This window comes from Stegodyphus dumicola, chromosome 2 (genome assembly GCF_044657685.1).
Source record: "Stegodyphus dumicola isolate Sdum_Otavi_A_Nest chromosome 2, ASM4465768v1".
Taxonomy (NCBI): Eukaryota; Metazoa; Arthropoda; class Arachnida; order Araneae; family Eresidae; genus Stegodyphus; species Stegodyphus dumicola.
This window is the reverse complement of record NC_140769.1, coordinates 223,079,169-223,098,033: the sequence shown is the minus strand read 5'-3', so window position 1 is coordinate 223,098,033 and position 18,865 is coordinate 223,079,169. Positions and strand designations below refer to the sequence as shown.

General features: G+C 31.3%; 2 protein-coding genes across 5 annotated transcripts in view; one reads left to right on the top strand and one right to left on the bottom strand.

Moving 5' to 3' along the window:
• LOC118181232 (protein arginine methyltransferase NDUFAF7 homolog, mitochondrial) overlaps nt 1-7,609 on the bottom strand; it is a 43,881-nt gene extending 36,272 nt beyond the window's left edge. Inside the window, exon 1 of one of the 4 annotated variants that reach the window (XM_085811808.1) lies at nt 7,497-7,609. Coding sequence is in view for 2 of the 4 variants with exons in the window: in XM_035350326.2 (XP_035206217.1) it covers nt 6,762-6,843 (82 nt within the window). In the remaining 2 variants the exon portion in view is untranslated. Of the gene's footprint in view, nt 1-6,761; nt 7,126-7,496 lie in introns of those variants that run through there. The other 3 variants (XM_035350326.2, XM_035350323.2, XM_035350325.2) reach the window with 3 other exon arrangements.
• Nucleotides 7,610-7,653: 44 nt separating this feature from the next.
• The window catches only part of Abcd3 (ATP binding cassette subfamily D member Pmp70), an 87,368-nt gene continuing 76,156 nt past the window's right edge, over nt 7,654-18,865 (top strand). The window contains exons 1-2 of the mRNA XM_035350314.2: nt 7,654-7,925; nt 16,407-16,443. Coding sequence (XP_035206205.1) covers nt 7,816-7,925; nt 16,407-16,443 — 147 coding nt within the window. The 5' untranslated portion in view covers nt 7,654-7,815. The remainder of the gene's footprint in view (nt 7,926-16,406; nt 16,444-18,865) is intronic.

The window sequence follows — 18,865 nt, the reverse complement described above, 5'->3', positions numbered from 1 at the left end:
ACGAGTCCGGTTCTCGGACTTTGTACTGCAATAGATTTTCTGCACTGCATCATTTTTAGATAAAAAAACTAAAAATTTTGAGTTCAGGTTCTGAGATAGCTATATATCATCAGCATTATACAAGCCTTGCAAGATGGATTGATTTAGAAATGATGCAGTCCACAAAAGCTATTATTACAATTTCTTACCCCTCAATTTTGCAATCTAGATTAACATGACGAAACATTTTATACGATAATCTTATCCGAGTTTTGATATTATGTGTAGTATTCCTTGTATTCTCTCCTTAGCGAATAGGTAGGATACGAGCAGTGGTAGCAAATACCTGATTTTTCCCTAGGAATGTTCCTAATCCCCAAATTAAAATTTTTATTGAGGAGAGTCACTATGGTGAGAGAACTGGTGAAGTACTTTTTCATCACTTGTACGGCCATACTTTTGGTACAATGTGCTACCATACTTACATGCATACACACACAATATACTGTTGCGGATTTGGTATTTAAATAGCTAATGTTAGTAGACTTAAAATTAAATTGTTTATATTGCCTGTGCAGTGCAGTGTGTGACGAATATTATGAGAAAGCTAAGCCAGAAAAATTAAAAATACAAGAACACGTGCATTTAACCTTTAATAAATAAATAAATATCTCTTTTTTTGATTTCGAGAAAATTCTCGCATGCAATTTAAAATCTTATAAAAGGAGGAAAACCTCTCAATTCAGTCAGTTAGCTTGTTATTCTTTCAAGAGTTTGTTTAGAAAACTGCTCTTGTTGACTGTAGCGAATTCACAGATTAGCTTTCTGTAGCTGTTTTGAATTCTGTTGAATGTTTAAGTATTTAAAAGACAACTACTGTGAGATATTGTAATATTGTATGAATATCTGAGAAAATTGAAGTATTGTGTTTTATTTATTTGTGATAATAATAAATCTTATTCATTTTTCATCGGACTTGTGCATTCAATTCCAAACGAACCCGTACGTACACAACACTTTTTTGTGTCAGGAGTGGGGTTTGAATACCAATTACTAGAGCGATGGAGGAAGAATTGAGGCAGCTCATTACTGCTTTTGCTACATTCCAAGAAAAGATGGAAGCTGACTAAGCATCATTAAAGAATAGATGAAAGATTCTGTTAAAGATAATATGAAATCCATTAAAGTCGAGATGAAAGCAGGTTACGAGGAAATGAAAAGAGAAATAACCTGCATAATAGAAAATAAATTCGAGGCTATGGAAGACAGAATAGGAACTGTTGAAAATAAAGTCAGACAAATTGAAGAAAAGATTTCTTCTGTTAAAAATCAAATAGAAGAGAGAGTTTCAGCCGCCCAACATCGAATTGAACAACAAATTGAAGAAAAAGTATGTGTCGTCCAAGAACATATCGGACAACAAATTGAGGAAAGGGTTTCTGCTGTCATTGCCAAAGAAGTTAACACTTTAAAGAAGAGCACAGCAACAGAAGAAAGCAGTTCTGAGAGTTTTAAATTTTTATCAATGCCTCAATCTCTGAGAGCAGATGCAGCGGATATCCTGCATATGCTTCCTGAAAACCAGAGACTAGACTTTGAAGCTCTATCCGTCACTTTGGGGAAAAATGTTTGAAAGACTACAGCAGGCTTCAACTAAAATCCCGTCAACAGAAGCCCCTAGAAAAACTCCAGGAGATCGCCACAGATGTTGAAAGGCTATTCCATCTCGCCTTTTCAGAGCGCCCAACAGAAACGAGGGAAATCCTGTCCCTGCAATACTTCATAGATGGCATTTGGGATTCTGAAATACAGAAAGCTCTGCAAATGGCGGATGTTAAAGATGTAAAAAGCGCTCTGTTGTACACGATGAAATTGGAGGCAGCTCAACAAGCAACTCACAGAGATCGCTACTCAATCAGAGCTGTGCGAGTTCACAAGCCAGTGGATCAATTGATGGCTCGTTTAGATGATTTATCCAGACACGTCAATGCTTTGTTATGCTGTAGGATTGAGAACAAAGTGGCTCTAAGGTGTTGGAGATGTGGTGCTGAAGGGCACATATGATGGCATAGCAGAACACCACGGGGCACGGATAATAAAACGGATGATTTAACAAGACCCGTAAATGCCTTGAGATGGAATATTGGTGAGAAGAAACCGAGCCTAAAGTGCTGGAACTGCGGTGTTGAAGGCCACATACGAAGGAACTGCAGAACACCCCAGAGCACAAAATATAAGAAAGACGAGTTGAACAGACAATTAAATGCCATAGGACGAAAAAGAAGTGACAAGAAACCAGAGTGCTGGAACTGTGGAGCTGAAGGCGAAGTATGAAGGAATTGCAGAACCTCCAGGGTATGGAAAATAAGACCATTTCCCAGCAATGACGGAGGAAACAAATTAATGACCATATCGAGGAACGGAGGTTGCCAGATAATGAAAAACACTGCTTTAAAGCGCTGAAGATTTCAGCAGTGATAAGCAACAGTAATAGACTATCCATCAATGGGTATATCGATAGAGTTCCTTGCAATATGATCATTGACACAGCTAATGTCACCATCATTCGGAAAGATTTAGCTCAACAGTTTTAAGATAAACTCATTTGGACGCCATCCTGTGTTACCCTCCAGACTGCGTCTGGCGAAGAAATCTCCATAGCTGGGAAGTTAAGCTAGAATATCACGTATGGAAGTGCCGCCTACCATCACACGGCATATGTGGCAGATATTACAGATCCATGCATACTCGGACTGGACTTTTTAAGGAAATACAATTTTTCCTTAGACTTAAAAAAACAACAAACTGCTTTCAGCATCTGAGTACATGATTATCCATCCTCAGAAGGGATCCTCACCAGAAAACAATGAAGCCTTGTCTGAAAGACCCAGCTCAGAAAGCTGTCGAAATCATACTACGGTCGGAGAGAAACACCAGAAAACCGGCTATACCCATCACAGATGCTCTTCGGTCGTGCCCGTCATCTGCCTTGTGATCTCTTGTTTGGTCGCCCTCCGGATGCTACTTCATCACCTGAGGAATATATTCAAGATCTCCAGGCTCGGTTTGAAATGATGCACAACTTTGCAGGAGAGCGAGTGAACTTGGCGACGGAGAAGATGAAGACCCAATACAACACAAGAGCTACTGAACATCAATTCCACGAAGGAGACAAGCTGTGGTTGTGGAATCCGACTTGACGGAATAGACTCTGTCCGAAATTACAATCAACTTGGGATGGTCCGTACACAGTCCTAAACAGGCTGAATGACATCATGGTTCGTATCCGCAAGTCATCGAACTGTAAACCTAAAGTCGTTCATTACGACAGGTTAGCTCATTACTATGGCCGTAGTATGTAGTGTAAATAATTGTAAATAGTGCAAGACCATGGTCCTCTTTGTTTCTAAATGTGTATTTGATTTGACTTGTATTTAGTATTTGATTTGTTTTAATTATTGCATTTATGCCCATAGTTGTAAAGTTGGCTTCCTGTTGAGGGATTGTACTGCCTTGGACGTGCAGTCCTTGGGAAGGGGCAGTGTTACAGATTTGGTATTTAAATAGCTAATGTTAATAGACTTATTAAAATGTTTATATTCCCCGTGCAGTGCAGCGCGTGACGAATATTACGAGAAAGATAAGCCGAAAACATTAAAAATACAAGAAAACGTGCATTTAACCTTTAATAATCAAATAAATATCTCTTTTCTGATTTTGAGAAAATTCCAGAAAATTCTCGCACGATTTAAAATTTTATAAAAGGAAGAAAACCTCTCAATTCAGTCAGTTAGTTTGTTGTTGTTTTAATAGTTTGTTTAGAAAACTGCTCTTGTTGACTGTAGCAAATTAGCTTTCTGTAGCTGTTTTGAATTAAGTTCTGTTGAATGTTTGAGTAGTTAAAAGATAACTACTGTGAGATATTGTAATACTGTATGAATATCTGAGAACATTGAAGTATTGTGTTTTATTTATTTGTGATAATAATAAATCTTATTCATTTTTCATCGGATTCAATTCCAAACGAACCCGTACGCACGCAACAATACATTTAAACTTTATTAGTAGTAGCAATTTTGTAGGGTACTGTTGTTATACTAACTCTCCGAATGTTATGGTCGGCTTTATCCGGTCATGAGATTTTTTGTCATTTGTTATATATTAGCTTATAATTTATTATATTTTGCTTTCTTACTTTCTTTAATAATATAAATACTATCTTAATAAATGTAAGTTTATGAAAATAGAGCCTAATGTAAGTAAATATACAAATTTTAATAATTGAAATATCATCTTAATAAATATAAGTTTATGAAAATAGAGCCTAAAGTAAGTAAATACACAAATTTAGCTAATAAAGTGTCTTTGAATACAGTCTTCATGACAGATCCAAAAACCTGTGCCACTCAGAGGATTAAATTTCTTTGACATAACTCGAGCATACAAGTTATTTGTCTACCTTGGCTTTTGATTTTTGTGTCTTTACATTTTTTTAATATGAAGTATATAATGTAACAGAATGTTATGGCCATAAGAATAAATTGAAACTTTTAACTTTGATTTGTCATACAATACTAAAAGCTAGTCATTTTTTTAAGAAACAAAGGCTTGTAGGTATCATAGCATTTTGGCATCCCATAGCTATCAGCAGTTCATCACACTGATTTGCACTGTAGTGGACCTGCTCATTTTTGTCAAAGTTTGTTATCATTGAATTTGATTTTTTATGTATATCAGTTATTTCATTGCTCTACAATATGCAAGTCTATTTTTTTTTATTACGAATAAGTACTATAATAGAATTTCATAATTGTATTTTGGAAAAAATTTCTATTGATAATAAAGTTGAGTTTTTACAAAAGATTGAGTTTCTACAAGCTATGAAAATCTGAGACGATATCAAGACAGCTTTTCAAGAACTTTATACAGCATGAAGAAGAACACCTTGAATACAGGAACACTTTTATATTTTCAAGAGCTTTACAGACTTTCAATTTGAACTTTTCATTCATATCATTTTGTTTTCATATTTTTAAATTTAATTTTTTACATGTTTTTATACATTCTGAGTTTGAAATTATATTTTTATATGTTTTTGTATACCTAGATATTAGAAAGTCGGCGAGCCAAAGATGCAGCAAAACAAAACCTCAAGGTTATGTCCCTTAAGCCATTCATTTGCTTTCTCGTACAAACTGTGCATACTGTATAATATTTCTTTGCTACTGCTCTAATGCTTTTGCTTTCCTGTCACCGAGCCTTTTTCTCTTTGAAGGAGGGGGATATGCAAGATAAAAAAATAATGTAAATCAAAATTATAATTTAAACTAGTCCCCCCTTCTGTATTCTAAAAATCGTAATAGCAGCTTTTCTGGACTACGTGATTTCTACATCAAGCCATCTTGCATGGCTTACATAACACTAATGACATAGCTAACACAGAACCTGAACTCAAAATTTTGAAAACTGAAACCTTTCGAATCTAAACCTAAACCTTCTCTTTTTGAGCCTCCATATTAAATAACTGTCTACTTTTCAGCTTCATCCTCTGTGCTGCTTAGATACCATTTTGCTGTGTTCTCTTTCTATTGCAACAGTCAGTATCAAAAATGAAAAGCTTCTGGAAATAGGCATGATTAGAGTGGCAAGTCAATTGTAGGAACAAATGTCAATTTAAGAAAAAATGGAATTTAATCTGCCTTGACTACCAAGTTTCTTAATCACTATGGATTCAACAATTTAGCATATTATGCAATAAGAATTATTCCTCTTCAATATGGATCTAAGTTCTGTGAAATCTACATGGAGGGCCTAACAAAATAGTAGCAATAAAAGAAAGCCTTTTTTCAAAAAGAAAAAAATAAAGCAGTACTGCTAATAAAAATTTAAAGTATAGCTACTTTATCAAATAAAGAGATGCCAGTTCCTTCAGAATTCCACAGGAACGACTGGTGTAGCTTTGATGAGATGTCTACCAACTTTCAAGTTTGATGGGATAATATGCAAGTACCGAATAAAATTTCTTCTTTGATATTATTTTATGTAAGACTTACTTTCAAGGAACATGAAAGAATGTTTCAACATCAATAAACTGGTTTTTGTATTAGCAATAAAAATATTCTCAATAACTATGTTGGAAAAGTTTTAATAATTTTTTAATTCCCATTCACTCAATAATGTAAATAATTAGTTTTCGTTCTTCTATAATGTAGTATGTCATGTAAATGTTAACAGCAATATTCTGAAATCAGTTTAGGAAATGCATGTAGTAGACTATAAAAAAGAAATCGTTTACTTCTTGAACAGCATTACATAAAATATATGGTGAAATATAAACTTCTGTTGTCTATACCTAAATTATATATGACAAAAACAATTTCTATTCATTACAGGTGGTAGATTTTTAATGATGATTGCATAATTTAGGACATTTTTGAATATTGCAAATAATTTTCATTGTTTGAATATGAGATGGTAAATGATAAAGAATATCATATCATCTAATTAGATTTACTGCACATTTCACAAGAAGTATGAGGATCTTGTTTTTATGATAATCCTACTAAAAGACAAATAAAATACAAAATCATACCCATAAGAAAATGCCCACAATGAGAATTATACTTGTTCAGTATTTCTGCTTTCTGTACATATATTATATATCACAAAAACAGATTATAGTTAAGATCCGGACATTTTCTAACCAGCCCATTAATAAATATTTAATAGGATTCTTTATTTTCAGAATTAGTTGGGATGAAAATACTGTAAAGATACTATACCTCTGCTAAAGTATGCAGAACAGTGCTTGATACCAAGCACAGTATACCGCTGTTTAAATAAAATTTTCAATAGACAAAACATAGAAAATATGCAATATCCAAATTACAGTTTTATATATGGATTTCTACAAGAAAAAACTTAGGTACAGCTTTCTACAACATAATAAATGTTGTATTTCATAATATCAGCACCCAATCGTTAGTATTACTAATACATTCCCAATTCAATTTAGCTTTAAATTTCTGCAATTAAACGGAAAATTTGGGCCGAAAAAGGATTCCCATTACCAAATTTATATAAATCAATGTTTACAATGTTTCAAATTATGACAATAAATAGTGTTGCCATACAAAATATGCTAAACTCTTTGTGTATTTATTTTTAGTCTTGTTTAGAGATTAAAATTCCCTAAATTCCCTATCATCATCTGTAATATCCATAATTCAGAAGTACTTCCAGAAGGTATTCAGAAGGTCTGCAGAGACATAGATTGCGCTTCTCAACTTCTGCAATTTCTAGTTAGTAAGATTTGGGGCAATTCAAAGAAAGCAATAGACAGTAAAGCAGACAGTTCTCTGTTAGAGCGAAAAGCTCTTATTTTACTTTTTTTTTTAAGTCGACAGGCATTTAGATATGAGCTTTTCAATAAACTGAGTAATAAAACTGACACTTATAAGAAAAACCAAAAAAGAAAAAGAAGTAATGCGTCGGGTATGATGACAGAAAACTATAACCTTTCTTATAAATATTCTCTTTGAAGACTTCTTTAAGCTCAAGGTCGAAATAAAATATCCTCAAGCATCACATGGTATGTCTCAGCAAATGAGATAACGAGTTTTTTAAGACTGGACTCGGGTGAAATTCTTTATCTACCTTGTTAATTATGTAACTATAACTTCTGGAGCATATAATCCTTTAGGGAGTTTAGGGAAAAATGACATAATTGAGGGACATCTACATTTGGGAAGACACGACTGCCCCGGGAAGTAATGCGTAAAGTTGAATTATAGATTGAGTTCGGAACTTCTTGCGATTTTAAATTTATAAGTAAATATGGCACCGGTATTCAGTAAAGTTGCTGCTCGTAATTCAGCTGTGATAGCTGCATCAGTAGGCGTAGTATATTGGATAGCAACTGTACGACTTGGCAGAGGAAGGCGAAAGTTTGTATAATTATTCTACTCTCACATTACAATTTATATTGCCTCTGTAATTCTTCCTATCGATCTTCATTTACAGTTTATACTCATTACCTCACTTTGAAATAACTAGTTAAATTTTAAATGTACCATGTTCTTACATAAAGTTCATTATAAATTGCAGGTTTTTAAATACATACTGATGGATTTTTAACTATTCACTGAGTTTTTTATGTATAAAATTTGTTTAATATGGCATATGACATTTATTCAGTATTAGGGCGATTTATACCATAGGCAAAATTCACTTATCATAGGAGTGCCTAAAAGTAGTACTGGAAAATAGTAATGAGTATCCAAAACACTGCATATTTCTGATTTTAATCAACAGTCGATATTTAAGATCTGTAGTGCTTTATATAATAAAAACAGGAATTTGAACTTGTATGCTTATATTTAAAGCTCATTCATTGTCATGAACTATGATTAGTTGTTGACAGTTCTTAAGACAGATAAAAGTTAGGCATAAAAATTTGTAAACACTTAAAAATTTTGCTATATTTGTGAGCTTTTCAGTGTTTCTAGGTTTAATCCTAGTATCCGGTGCACACAGGATTTGGCTACTTTTCGCGACTTTATGATGAGCAGTAAAAACCGGACATTGCGATGAGTAGTTAACGGGTCATTCAAAGAAAATATATAGTTAAACATAGTATATACTATATTATATACACACATAGTATATAGTGTATAGTATATATATATAGACGTTCTTTGGATCATTTTTGGTGTTGGCGATAATTTTCAAAGTCGCGCCAAGGCTGCACCGTATACTAGGATTTTACCGTGTTTCTATTTCAAACAGATTTCTGATTATGATATTTTAAAATCATGTAACAATTTGGATACAGAACAAAATCATTTTTGATTCATAGTGAGGAAATATGTAAGCAGCAACAATTTTTATTATTAAAGAAAGCCATACAACACTTTCATTATGGTATGAATGGCATTCTGTTGGTGGATTCAAGGGTCTAGACTAGTCCTATAACATTTTAGATTATAACTCTTTCAACTGAGTCTTTGCTTAGCATTCAGAAGCATTAAATTGAACATCACTTTATTTTATCGGAGACAGCATGTTGTTCAAATATAGTTAGATTTTCAGGCATATTGGACACATATCATTTATCTCTGTAAGAGGAAGGACTAGCTTCTTTTCACCTATTCTTATAACCTCTTTAAACAAACTGTTAATTGCTGGCAGTAGGTCATAAGAAATTAAGGTACTTACGTATTAACGCAACCAGGCCAAAATTCGCATAAATTGCCAAATTTGGCGACCCTACTTATGGCAACCCTATGTGTTATATGTAGTTTTGTAAAAAGAGCATGTGGAGATTCACAAAATTTTCCTGCATTTTCTTGCAAATTTTTCTAATTTATGAGAAAATAGCAGTGTAGATGGATAAAGTCAAGAGTGTGCACAATGCCATTTTTGTGCAATTCTGGGATTTTTTTAAGTAAAAATAAGTCGACGTGTACATGGTTATGGCGAATACGGTTTTCAATCAGTGCTAAAAGCAATAGCCAAAAAATTTCCGCCGAAAAAATAATTCTGCAACTTATTCAAATTCGAAACCGGAAGGGTTTAATTGCTATTTTATATTTTAAAACAAAATAATAATAAAAAAAACTGTATTAAAAATTATATGTAATTAATAAATGTATATTTTCTTTCTATTCATATTTTTTTACTCAAACTTACAAATAGCACCAACCTGGTTGCGATAATACGTAAGTACCGAAATAAAAAAATTTTTTTTACCATTATAAATAGAATTAATGCAATTTTTAGTATTATACTTTAGTCTTTGTTCATGAAAGTATTTTTGTGGTATGTGAAAGAAACTGAAGTCAAATATATTGACACAGTATGCTTAAAAAAAGCAGTAAGTAGTATTGAATTCCCATACAAGAGATCATTATGAAGGATGTATAGACAAACTGTGAAGTATGATAACTGGTAATGTGTTAATCAGTTATCATGTCACAATCTTGTAATTTTATTTATATCTTGTGGGATATAGTTTTCAAAAGAAAAATAATCACAAAAGGGACATAAAGAAACATACGAGGTAGATTCACTTCGTATGTTCTTATTTGTACAAATATGAAATAATATATCCACTTTTCAAAAGTGGAATATTAATAGTTTTTGGAATGAACAAAATGCAGCCTGTAAAATAGTCTGTTTCACTGGTTTTGTGTTATTTTTGCAATAGAATTTTCTTAAATGAATTATTAATTTTTGACACCCATCAGGATAAAAAATGGCTAATCTTTGGAATATGGTAACAGGTAGTTTGGCGACAGGCAATAAAGGTTACTACCTAGGACTTTGGGAATAATGTGAGAAGTACTCAGTTCCGATTACGCATTATTTTGTGTGAGGGAAATGAGAGATCATGAGATATGTCATGTGACATTTATGGACGAATCATAGTTCTTTAATTGGAAAAGGGGGTAAATTTATAAAAATATCTGCCGTACTTTATAGCATTAGCTTCATTCTATGTTCAGTGAAAGTGTTGCGTAATATTTGGATCCCATGGCCCTATGTAAAGTAAATCCGTGTAATCCAAAAGAATGGCTTGAATGGTGTATGAGTGTAGGATTAGTTGCGGATAAGTATGAATGTCCAATATGTGGGAATGAAATGAGATTGTGTAAAAAGATGGATATTACAGAAAAGTTTGAATGGTGGTGCAAGAAATCTGGTGAAAAAAGACATTTTGTGAAACGGAGTGTAAGGAAGGGTACGTGGTTTGCTGAAAGTCATTTGAGTATGGGTGAAATTTTATTAATTTCTTATTAGTGGGTGAATAGACTGCCAGTTGACTACTGGATTATTGAATCTACAAGAAAAGTTTAACTGTCATGCAATCAAGATTGTGAAGAAGATTAGGTAAGTTAGTATTTTTAATCATTTGAGGATATTATTTTTATGCATTGTTCTAAATGTAAGGAGTAAATAAATTAATATGGTATTATTATAAAATTGTTATTAGCAATGATTTAGTTTAAAGTAATTAGGATTGTAATCTAATTTTTATTAATTTAATATATGTGCTTATTTATATCTTAAGTAGTGTTTTTTAATTTAATTATATTTTAATTTAATGATCGTGATTTTGTGAGTTATATTGTAGTATTTTGGAATATGTTTGAGTAGAAGTAAATGTGCATGGAAAGAATTTAAATAATTGACACTAAGTATTTGGAACCATTTTTAATGTTTGCGTTATAAATTTGCAGGTGACGTTTATAATAGATAATTTAGAGGGAAAAGTTTTTGGATATTTTATTTACAGTCAAAAGTCGTTAATCCGGACTCGTCGGGACTTCGGCGATTCCGGATTATAGATCATCAGTTTAAATCTGGTAAAATGGCATGCAGAAATTATAAAATTAAAAATATGAAACCGTAATTTATGAAATAAAGAACAATTATGATCTAAAGTGTATCAAAATTTACAAAAAAAAAAAAAAAAAAAAAAAAGAGCTTAATATTTATTTCTTTATTTTACTAAACATTTCTTTAAATGTAAGTTGTTTAAGTTGCTTCGTTTTTTATGTGATAATACATTCTCTTTAATTCTATAAACAGACATAATTTCTTGTTCAGTTACAAAGTTCCGCTGTTAAAGTCCTATAATTGCTGTGTTGAGAATACCGACTAATTTGTCAATCGAAATTTTTTCGTTTTCAATAACCTCTGTCATTTGCTTCGCTATCGGAAGCGAATTATAATGATGAGGCATTTGATTTAAATCATATCAAAGACGGAGTACATCGAAATGAAATACTACATTTAGTAAGCAATTATGAGCCAAATAAAATAAAAACATCTGCCCTGAAGATAAGGATAGTGCTGACAGATCAACTTCCAATTAATTGTGCGTGTCGCGGTGTTAAAGATAAACAAAGTTTAGATAAACAAACGTCAAAGTTTAGATAAGCAAAGGATATGCCTTTATTCATTTTCTGCAGTAATTCCACTTTTTGTTTAAAGACTCCGAAACATTCTTTCGCTTTGTAGATCCGTTACATATTTGTAAATATAAATCGGAAATTCTATTTGACATAATCGAAAGTTCAAGCTTACTTTTATAAAATTGCTCTAACAGTCTGTAAAAAATAATAAGCCGGATCCAATTCGAAGATTAAGGAACAAGCAATCTGCAACATTAACTGAAATAGTAGATAATTAGAGCTTAGCTTATACCGTCCATTATACATTAAACGCGCATTTGTAAACGTATTTTGCACACGCAAATTCGCAGCCGTAAAGGTCTTACGCGCATGCGCAGAAAGTTTGTAGCTTTTAGGTCCGGATTATGGGTGTACGAATTAACAACTTTTGACTGTATTTTATACGTGCAAATGTTCATCCTTGGAAAGGGTATATACTTTTTTTGCGATCAGGTAATTTCATATATGTTCTTACCGAATTTAAAGATTCACAAAATTTTCCTGCATTATCGTGAAATTTTTCTAATTTATGAGAAAAAAGCAGGGTACATGGATATAGTGAAGAGTGTGCGCAATGCCATTTTTGTGCAATTCTGGGATGTTTTTTTAAGTAAAAATAAGTCGATGTGTACATGGTTACTGTGTATGTGCGATTCTGAAAAACGCGGCAAGCAGTTTGCGATTCTGCACTTTTCCCCAATTTTGCAGTTAATATTTGTGATGATTAAGCAGTTTTGTTCCATAAAATTTCTAGCATAAGTGTAATTCGGCTAGCAGATTGTTGGAAAAAGTGTTCAGTAAATAAAAAGAAAAGAAACATTTCTTTACTTCATGAAGACAAAATGCACCGAAAAAAAAAAGTAGAAGGTTGCTGTAGCAGAGTTGGTAGCCAAATTTTTGCCAAAAAATCGCCAAGTTACCATAATCCAAATATCAACCTAAAAAATTATTATTTCTATAGAATGTTTTTAAATGAATTAATTTTTATGACATCCATCACCATGAAAAATTATTATTTCTTAATTATCATATGATCAGGTTGATTTTCACAAATGTATCAGCATATTTTCTATTATTATTTCCATTTGTCTTTATTTTCAAAATACAGTAAATTTGTGGTGATGACTAAATTCCTAAGAAAATCTCAGTTAGAGCAGATTTGAGGGTGCCCCTTGGATTATCGCTAAGTTCTTTCATTTATCACCAAGTTGCCGTTTCATTTGTCGCCAAGTTGTTGTTTCATTTATGGTAGGAGTAGTTGAATGTTACGGAAACCCTGTTATGATGTAATTGGTTGCATGATTGCAGTCAATTGGAATTGCGGGGAAAAGATTTGGAAAGTGTGTGTCGGATTTTGGGTAATAAGTGCATTATTATTTTGTGGTTTACACGGTAAAATGGCTGAATGTGATAAGATTAATTTGTAGTTTCTGTACGACTTGGAACGAAAGTGAAAAAAGTATTATTTGACTGGTGTCTAAATGAAGGTTTACTTATTAGCCATTATTAAGTGTTCTGTTTGTAGGAAGGAAATGCGTATGGTTGAACGTCGGAGGATACCAGCACTACGGAGGGTATTTTTTATTCTTATTTTTGTGAATTTATGTGGCGATGCCAGTATATAGATCCTAGTTCAGATAATTTTAGGAAGTTTTTGGATGCTCTTAAGGAATTTTGTTTGACTGCAGACTCAGAAATTTGTAGTTTTAGCGCAAAAAAATCAGCACTACACAAAGCCAAAATAACAAGTCAAAGAATTGTACAAACTTAGTGTCCTGGTACCGCCAAGGTCAAACATAGATACATTTTTACGTATTCTTCTATACTTTGTCTTTTAACATGTATGTTTAAAATACTTTATTTTAGCCATGTGAAGAACTTTTAAAGATAAAGTATTTAATATCTGAGAACAAGTATATGACATTGACTGAAATACATATTAAGTAAAAGTATTGATTTAGAACTGTCTAAATAAGTCTATTGAGTCTTATTTTGTAATGTTCATAACTATTTAGTGTTCTTCTCATGACTAGGAGCAATAATCAGTAATACATTTTAATTGTATTGGATTAGTATCTGCTTGGGAAAAAAAAAAGCTTGAATGGAATTTTTGATTTGATTTTATGCATCTAATGTCAGCTGTTATAGAGTTCAGTTAACCAGAAGTGCTTTTCTTTCGGTTGATTGAACCCATTATCCTTGATCATTGGCATTGTTGTGTAGGTGCTTATTGCAAACAAACTGCATGTCATCTTTGAGATGGCATGCAGAAATTCTAAAATTAAAAATATGAAACCGTAATTTATGAAATAAAGAACAATTATGATCTAAAGGATATCAAAATTTACAAAAAAAAAAAAAAAAAAAAAAAAAAAAAAAAAAAAAAAGCAAGCTTAATATTTATTTGTTCACTTTATTAAACATTTCTTTCAATGTAAGTTGTTTAAGTTGCTTCGTTTTATGTGATAATATTTTCTGTTTAATTCTATAAACAGACATAATTTCTTGTTCAGTTACAAAGTTCCGCTGTTCAAGTCCTGTTAATTGCTGTGCTGAGAATACCGACTAACTTGTCAATCGAAATTTTTTTGTTTTCACTAACCTCTCTGTCACATTCTTCATGTCTTTATCCATTTTTTGCAGCAATTCCACTTTTTGTTTGTTGGACATCGAAACATACTTTCGTTTTGTAGATTCTTTGGAAGTTCCAGCATCGGAAATTCTATTTGACATAATGAAAAGTTCAAGTTTACTTTTATAAAATTGCTCTTACAGTCTGCAAAAAATAGTAAGCGGGATCCAATTCGAAGATTAAGGAACAACGCAATCATTAACATTAACTGAAATAGATAATTAGATAATTTTAGCTTACATTGTCCGTTATACATTAAACGCGCAGGCGAAAACGTATTCTGCACTTGCGCACACACATATGCGCAGTAGTCAAGGTCTTACGCACATGCATAAAACGCCTGTGCGCATGTGCCAATGAGGCGCATGCGCAGAAAGTTTTTAGCTTTGAGGTCCGGATTATGGGTGTCCGAATTAACGACTTTTGACTGTAATTCAGCTTTTAATGTCAGATTTTAAGAAATTCTTTTTGTGGGCTATATTGTCCAATCATATTTACCAGTGGGTTAAATGTCCCATCAGTAATCAAATTACTGTATGCTGATACAGTCAAAAGTCGTTAATTTGGACACTCATAATCCGGAATGATCTACGATCCGGACCTCAAAGCTACAAACTTTCTGCGCATGCGTCGCATTGATTTTTGAATTTAATTTAATTTTTGAAAAGTTAAGTATAAATTAACTGTAGCAGAGTCAAAAATTGCAGCTTAGACATAACCAGTTTGGTTTTGCTGTAACAGTTATCATCATGAGACTTATTTTCATACTTTAAACCTGATACAAGGAAAGGAAATTTGAAATTGGTCTGTATGCAGAAATTATTTAGTTATTGTGTGTTCTGCATTATTGTGTTTTGTCTGGGAATAGGCAACTTTTCTGATATTCTTGGCTCATATCCTTTTTGGATGAATGTGATAATTGTGATGCAAATAAGTTGCAGCATGGCCATCCATGGCCAGAAGGTATTGATTTCCTTTTTTGTTTCCAAATTTATGAATGTTGAGAAAAGAATGGTTTTTATTTTTGTCACCTTTTGAGCTGATACATTACAGTGTATGGTACATGTACTGCATTCTTCATTGCTGTGTTTTTTAAGAACTAGGTTGAGGTGACAGAATCCTTTGTTTAATATGTACATGTAAAAGAATATACTGTAGTATTAGGTGTTATACCTTGCATTGTTTAAATAAATTTTATATGATTTAGTTTAGTTTGTGTAGTAAGATTATGAGTAATGGGAGCCAAATGTTAAAATATTTGTAAGTTCTCAAACCGTCAATTAATACCAATGATTACGTCAATCCGCAATAACCCATAGATACATATAAATGTGACATCTAGAATGGAAACATATAACTAAGAACTTACCCAGAATGACGAGAACTAAAAAAAATCGCAAATGAATTATTTATTCTTATTTTTCAGCATCACTATTTTAGATTAAATATTAATGAAAATTTAAATGATGGTATACTTTATTACTCTATTTAACATTATTATTAAATTAGATGTATTTTCATATATATCTGCAGTAAGTCTTGGAACGTGTTACCTGTGGATATGCAGACACTGTTCATTTTTTGATACAAAAGCAAAGTTGCTAATAGAATCATAGATTTTCTATAAGAAAAACGAGGTACAGGGTAAAAAAAAGTTTGAGAATCCCTGATCTATAAATTTAATCTCAGAATATTATACATTTAATATTTAGTGGCTGCATTATGCAGTTATGTAAAATTCATGTTGCTTAATATAACATTTTATTTTTTTGTAATATGTAACGCATACGTGCCTCTTCTTGCATGTTGTAATTATATGGGTAATTTCTGCATTACAGAGCTGAAGTTGATGAAGTGGCATGTGCATATGCCCAGGTAAGTGCATTTTATTTATTTATTTATTTTAAAGCATATAAGCCATATATTAGTGGCCTGGAACTAGTGTCTTTCGAAGCAATTTCATGTGGCCCGGGAATACATTTAAGTTATTTATTTGTTGTAAATATGTAGGTTTCGAAGTTTCAGTTATTTGAAGTCTGAGTTTACATTATTACTGTTAAAAAACAACTTGGAAAAACACAGCAGAAAATCTATAAATGGGGATAATTAATTTAAAGTGTGATATAAATGAATTTTGTTTGGGAATATATTTATATGCAAAAAACTATTTTTTGACAGTTGAAAAGTAATAAAAAGAGAACCTAATTGACTGATGAACATCTACAGTCTGTGATGAAGATAATTTCTAATAATATTTGTACAAGGCTACAAAACTTTATAAGAATCGAAAAGTCAAGTGCCCAGCTGTTGTAAAAAATAAAAAAAATTATAATTATTTATGTACACACAAGTGTACTTTTATTTATGTGTAAACAAAAAATTTAATAATAAGAGAAAGAGACTAGGCTGTCATTTATTCTCAAGTTTTGACTTGCTTGAGAAGATGAAAACTTAGGAAGTTTTTAGTTTTAATAACTTTTTATTTTATTTATGATTAATTAAGAAAGTTAAAATTTTTTTAAAATAAATATCATTCTGAGAATGTAATATTTAGCTGTCAACATTATTTGAATTACAAATGAATGTGTAGTGAATGTAATAAATGAGTGTAATGAATGAAAATCATCTTGCAGATATCGAAACTTTAGATTTCAGCTAGAAGATAAATATATATTTGAACTTCTTTTGGGATATTATTATTATTGTTTATGTTTATTTTGATAAGTATTTAGTTAGAGAAATTTAAAATTTATTTGAAATATTTTTTATGTTAGTAAAAATTTTCATTTTGTTAAGAAAAACAAATTCCGGACCATTAGTGGTTTTCACATCTGGCAATTGGCCTGCATGCAATTTACATTTGAGAATGCTGCTATGTATAATTTGTTAATTTTGTTAGAAATTTAATTTCTATGTAAACTTTTTCAGGAATGAATTTTTGTAGTGCTAAAAATTTATTAATTTCATAATTTAATTTTTGGCTGACCCTCTGGAGCTGATCACTCACTGGTTTCTATGTTAAGAGTTGTTGGCAATGGAAAAAATTACCTGTTTTTTAGGCTAGAGCCATAAATAATGAGAAAAACATGGAGGGTAAAAAGTAGTCCATACATTGTTACCATGAACATTAATAGCAAATTATGAATGAAAGTATTTCATACATTCAGTATGTACTGCTTCTCTACATTTTTTACCAATGTAATGAGTTCGACTTGGACAATTTTGCTTTATAAAATGTTATTGGCTTTCGAATTAATGATGGAAATAAAATTTGGTAATATTCAACGAGAAATGATGCAATTTTTTGTTTGAAAAAAATTAGGTTTGGATTTCAGTGTAAATCAGCTTAAGCTCTGACATAAGTAATTAAAGTAAGATTTTTGTGTGAAAGAACTCGGTAGAAACAAAAATGTTCAAAGAACAATAGGATTTAAACCATTTTATTCTTCCTTCTTTAAGATAATTGGTTGTTAATTACAAAATAACATGATGTTAATAGGTGGAGGAAAAACATGATACTTTATTCTGTTAAATAATATACATTTTTTTTTTTTTTTTTTTACTGCATCACTAAAATGCTTATTTTATGTTTTACATAAAAAAATAACTGCTTAATTTCCTAATAGATAAAAGTTCAAGGAAAATTTGTCAGGAAACTCAAAAGCAAAGTGATAACAATAGCATAATTTTGAATGTAAATGTTTGAGAGTTTGAACTGCTTATCTATCTAGAACTCCCTTTTTTGTTATTAAACAAGCTGATATTTCCTTCAGTTATGTATCTTATTTGCATTTCAAATAATTTCTCTTAGTTTTTGTCTGCCTTTTTGTTCACTAAAAATTGTTCATGTTTTTCATTTTCCTTTTATGTTTTGAGAATTGTTTCTTCCTTGATATATTAATAGCTAGAGTAAGGACTAATGAATTAGAAAATCAATGTAATAAAAGGATAACTTTTAGATTGATTTAAATGATTTTGTATGCTGTAATAAGGATTAATGAGAAAGGGTTATACATTAGAAATTTTAATTAAAGATCAATTTTAATTTTTAAAAGAAATAAGAAATACTTTTTATATTATACTTACTTAATTACTTTACTATATAATCTTTCTGTCGATAATAAATGAAATCATGGGTAATTTATTGCACATATAATCAAGGAATTTTAGGTTAATACTTAGTTTTAGTAAAGGTTGCTGTGTTTATTTTCTATTGATCATCAAAACAATGTATAAAAATTAGATTGTTATGTGCTTTAAAGCTATTCAAATTAATATAAATTAAATATATTAGATA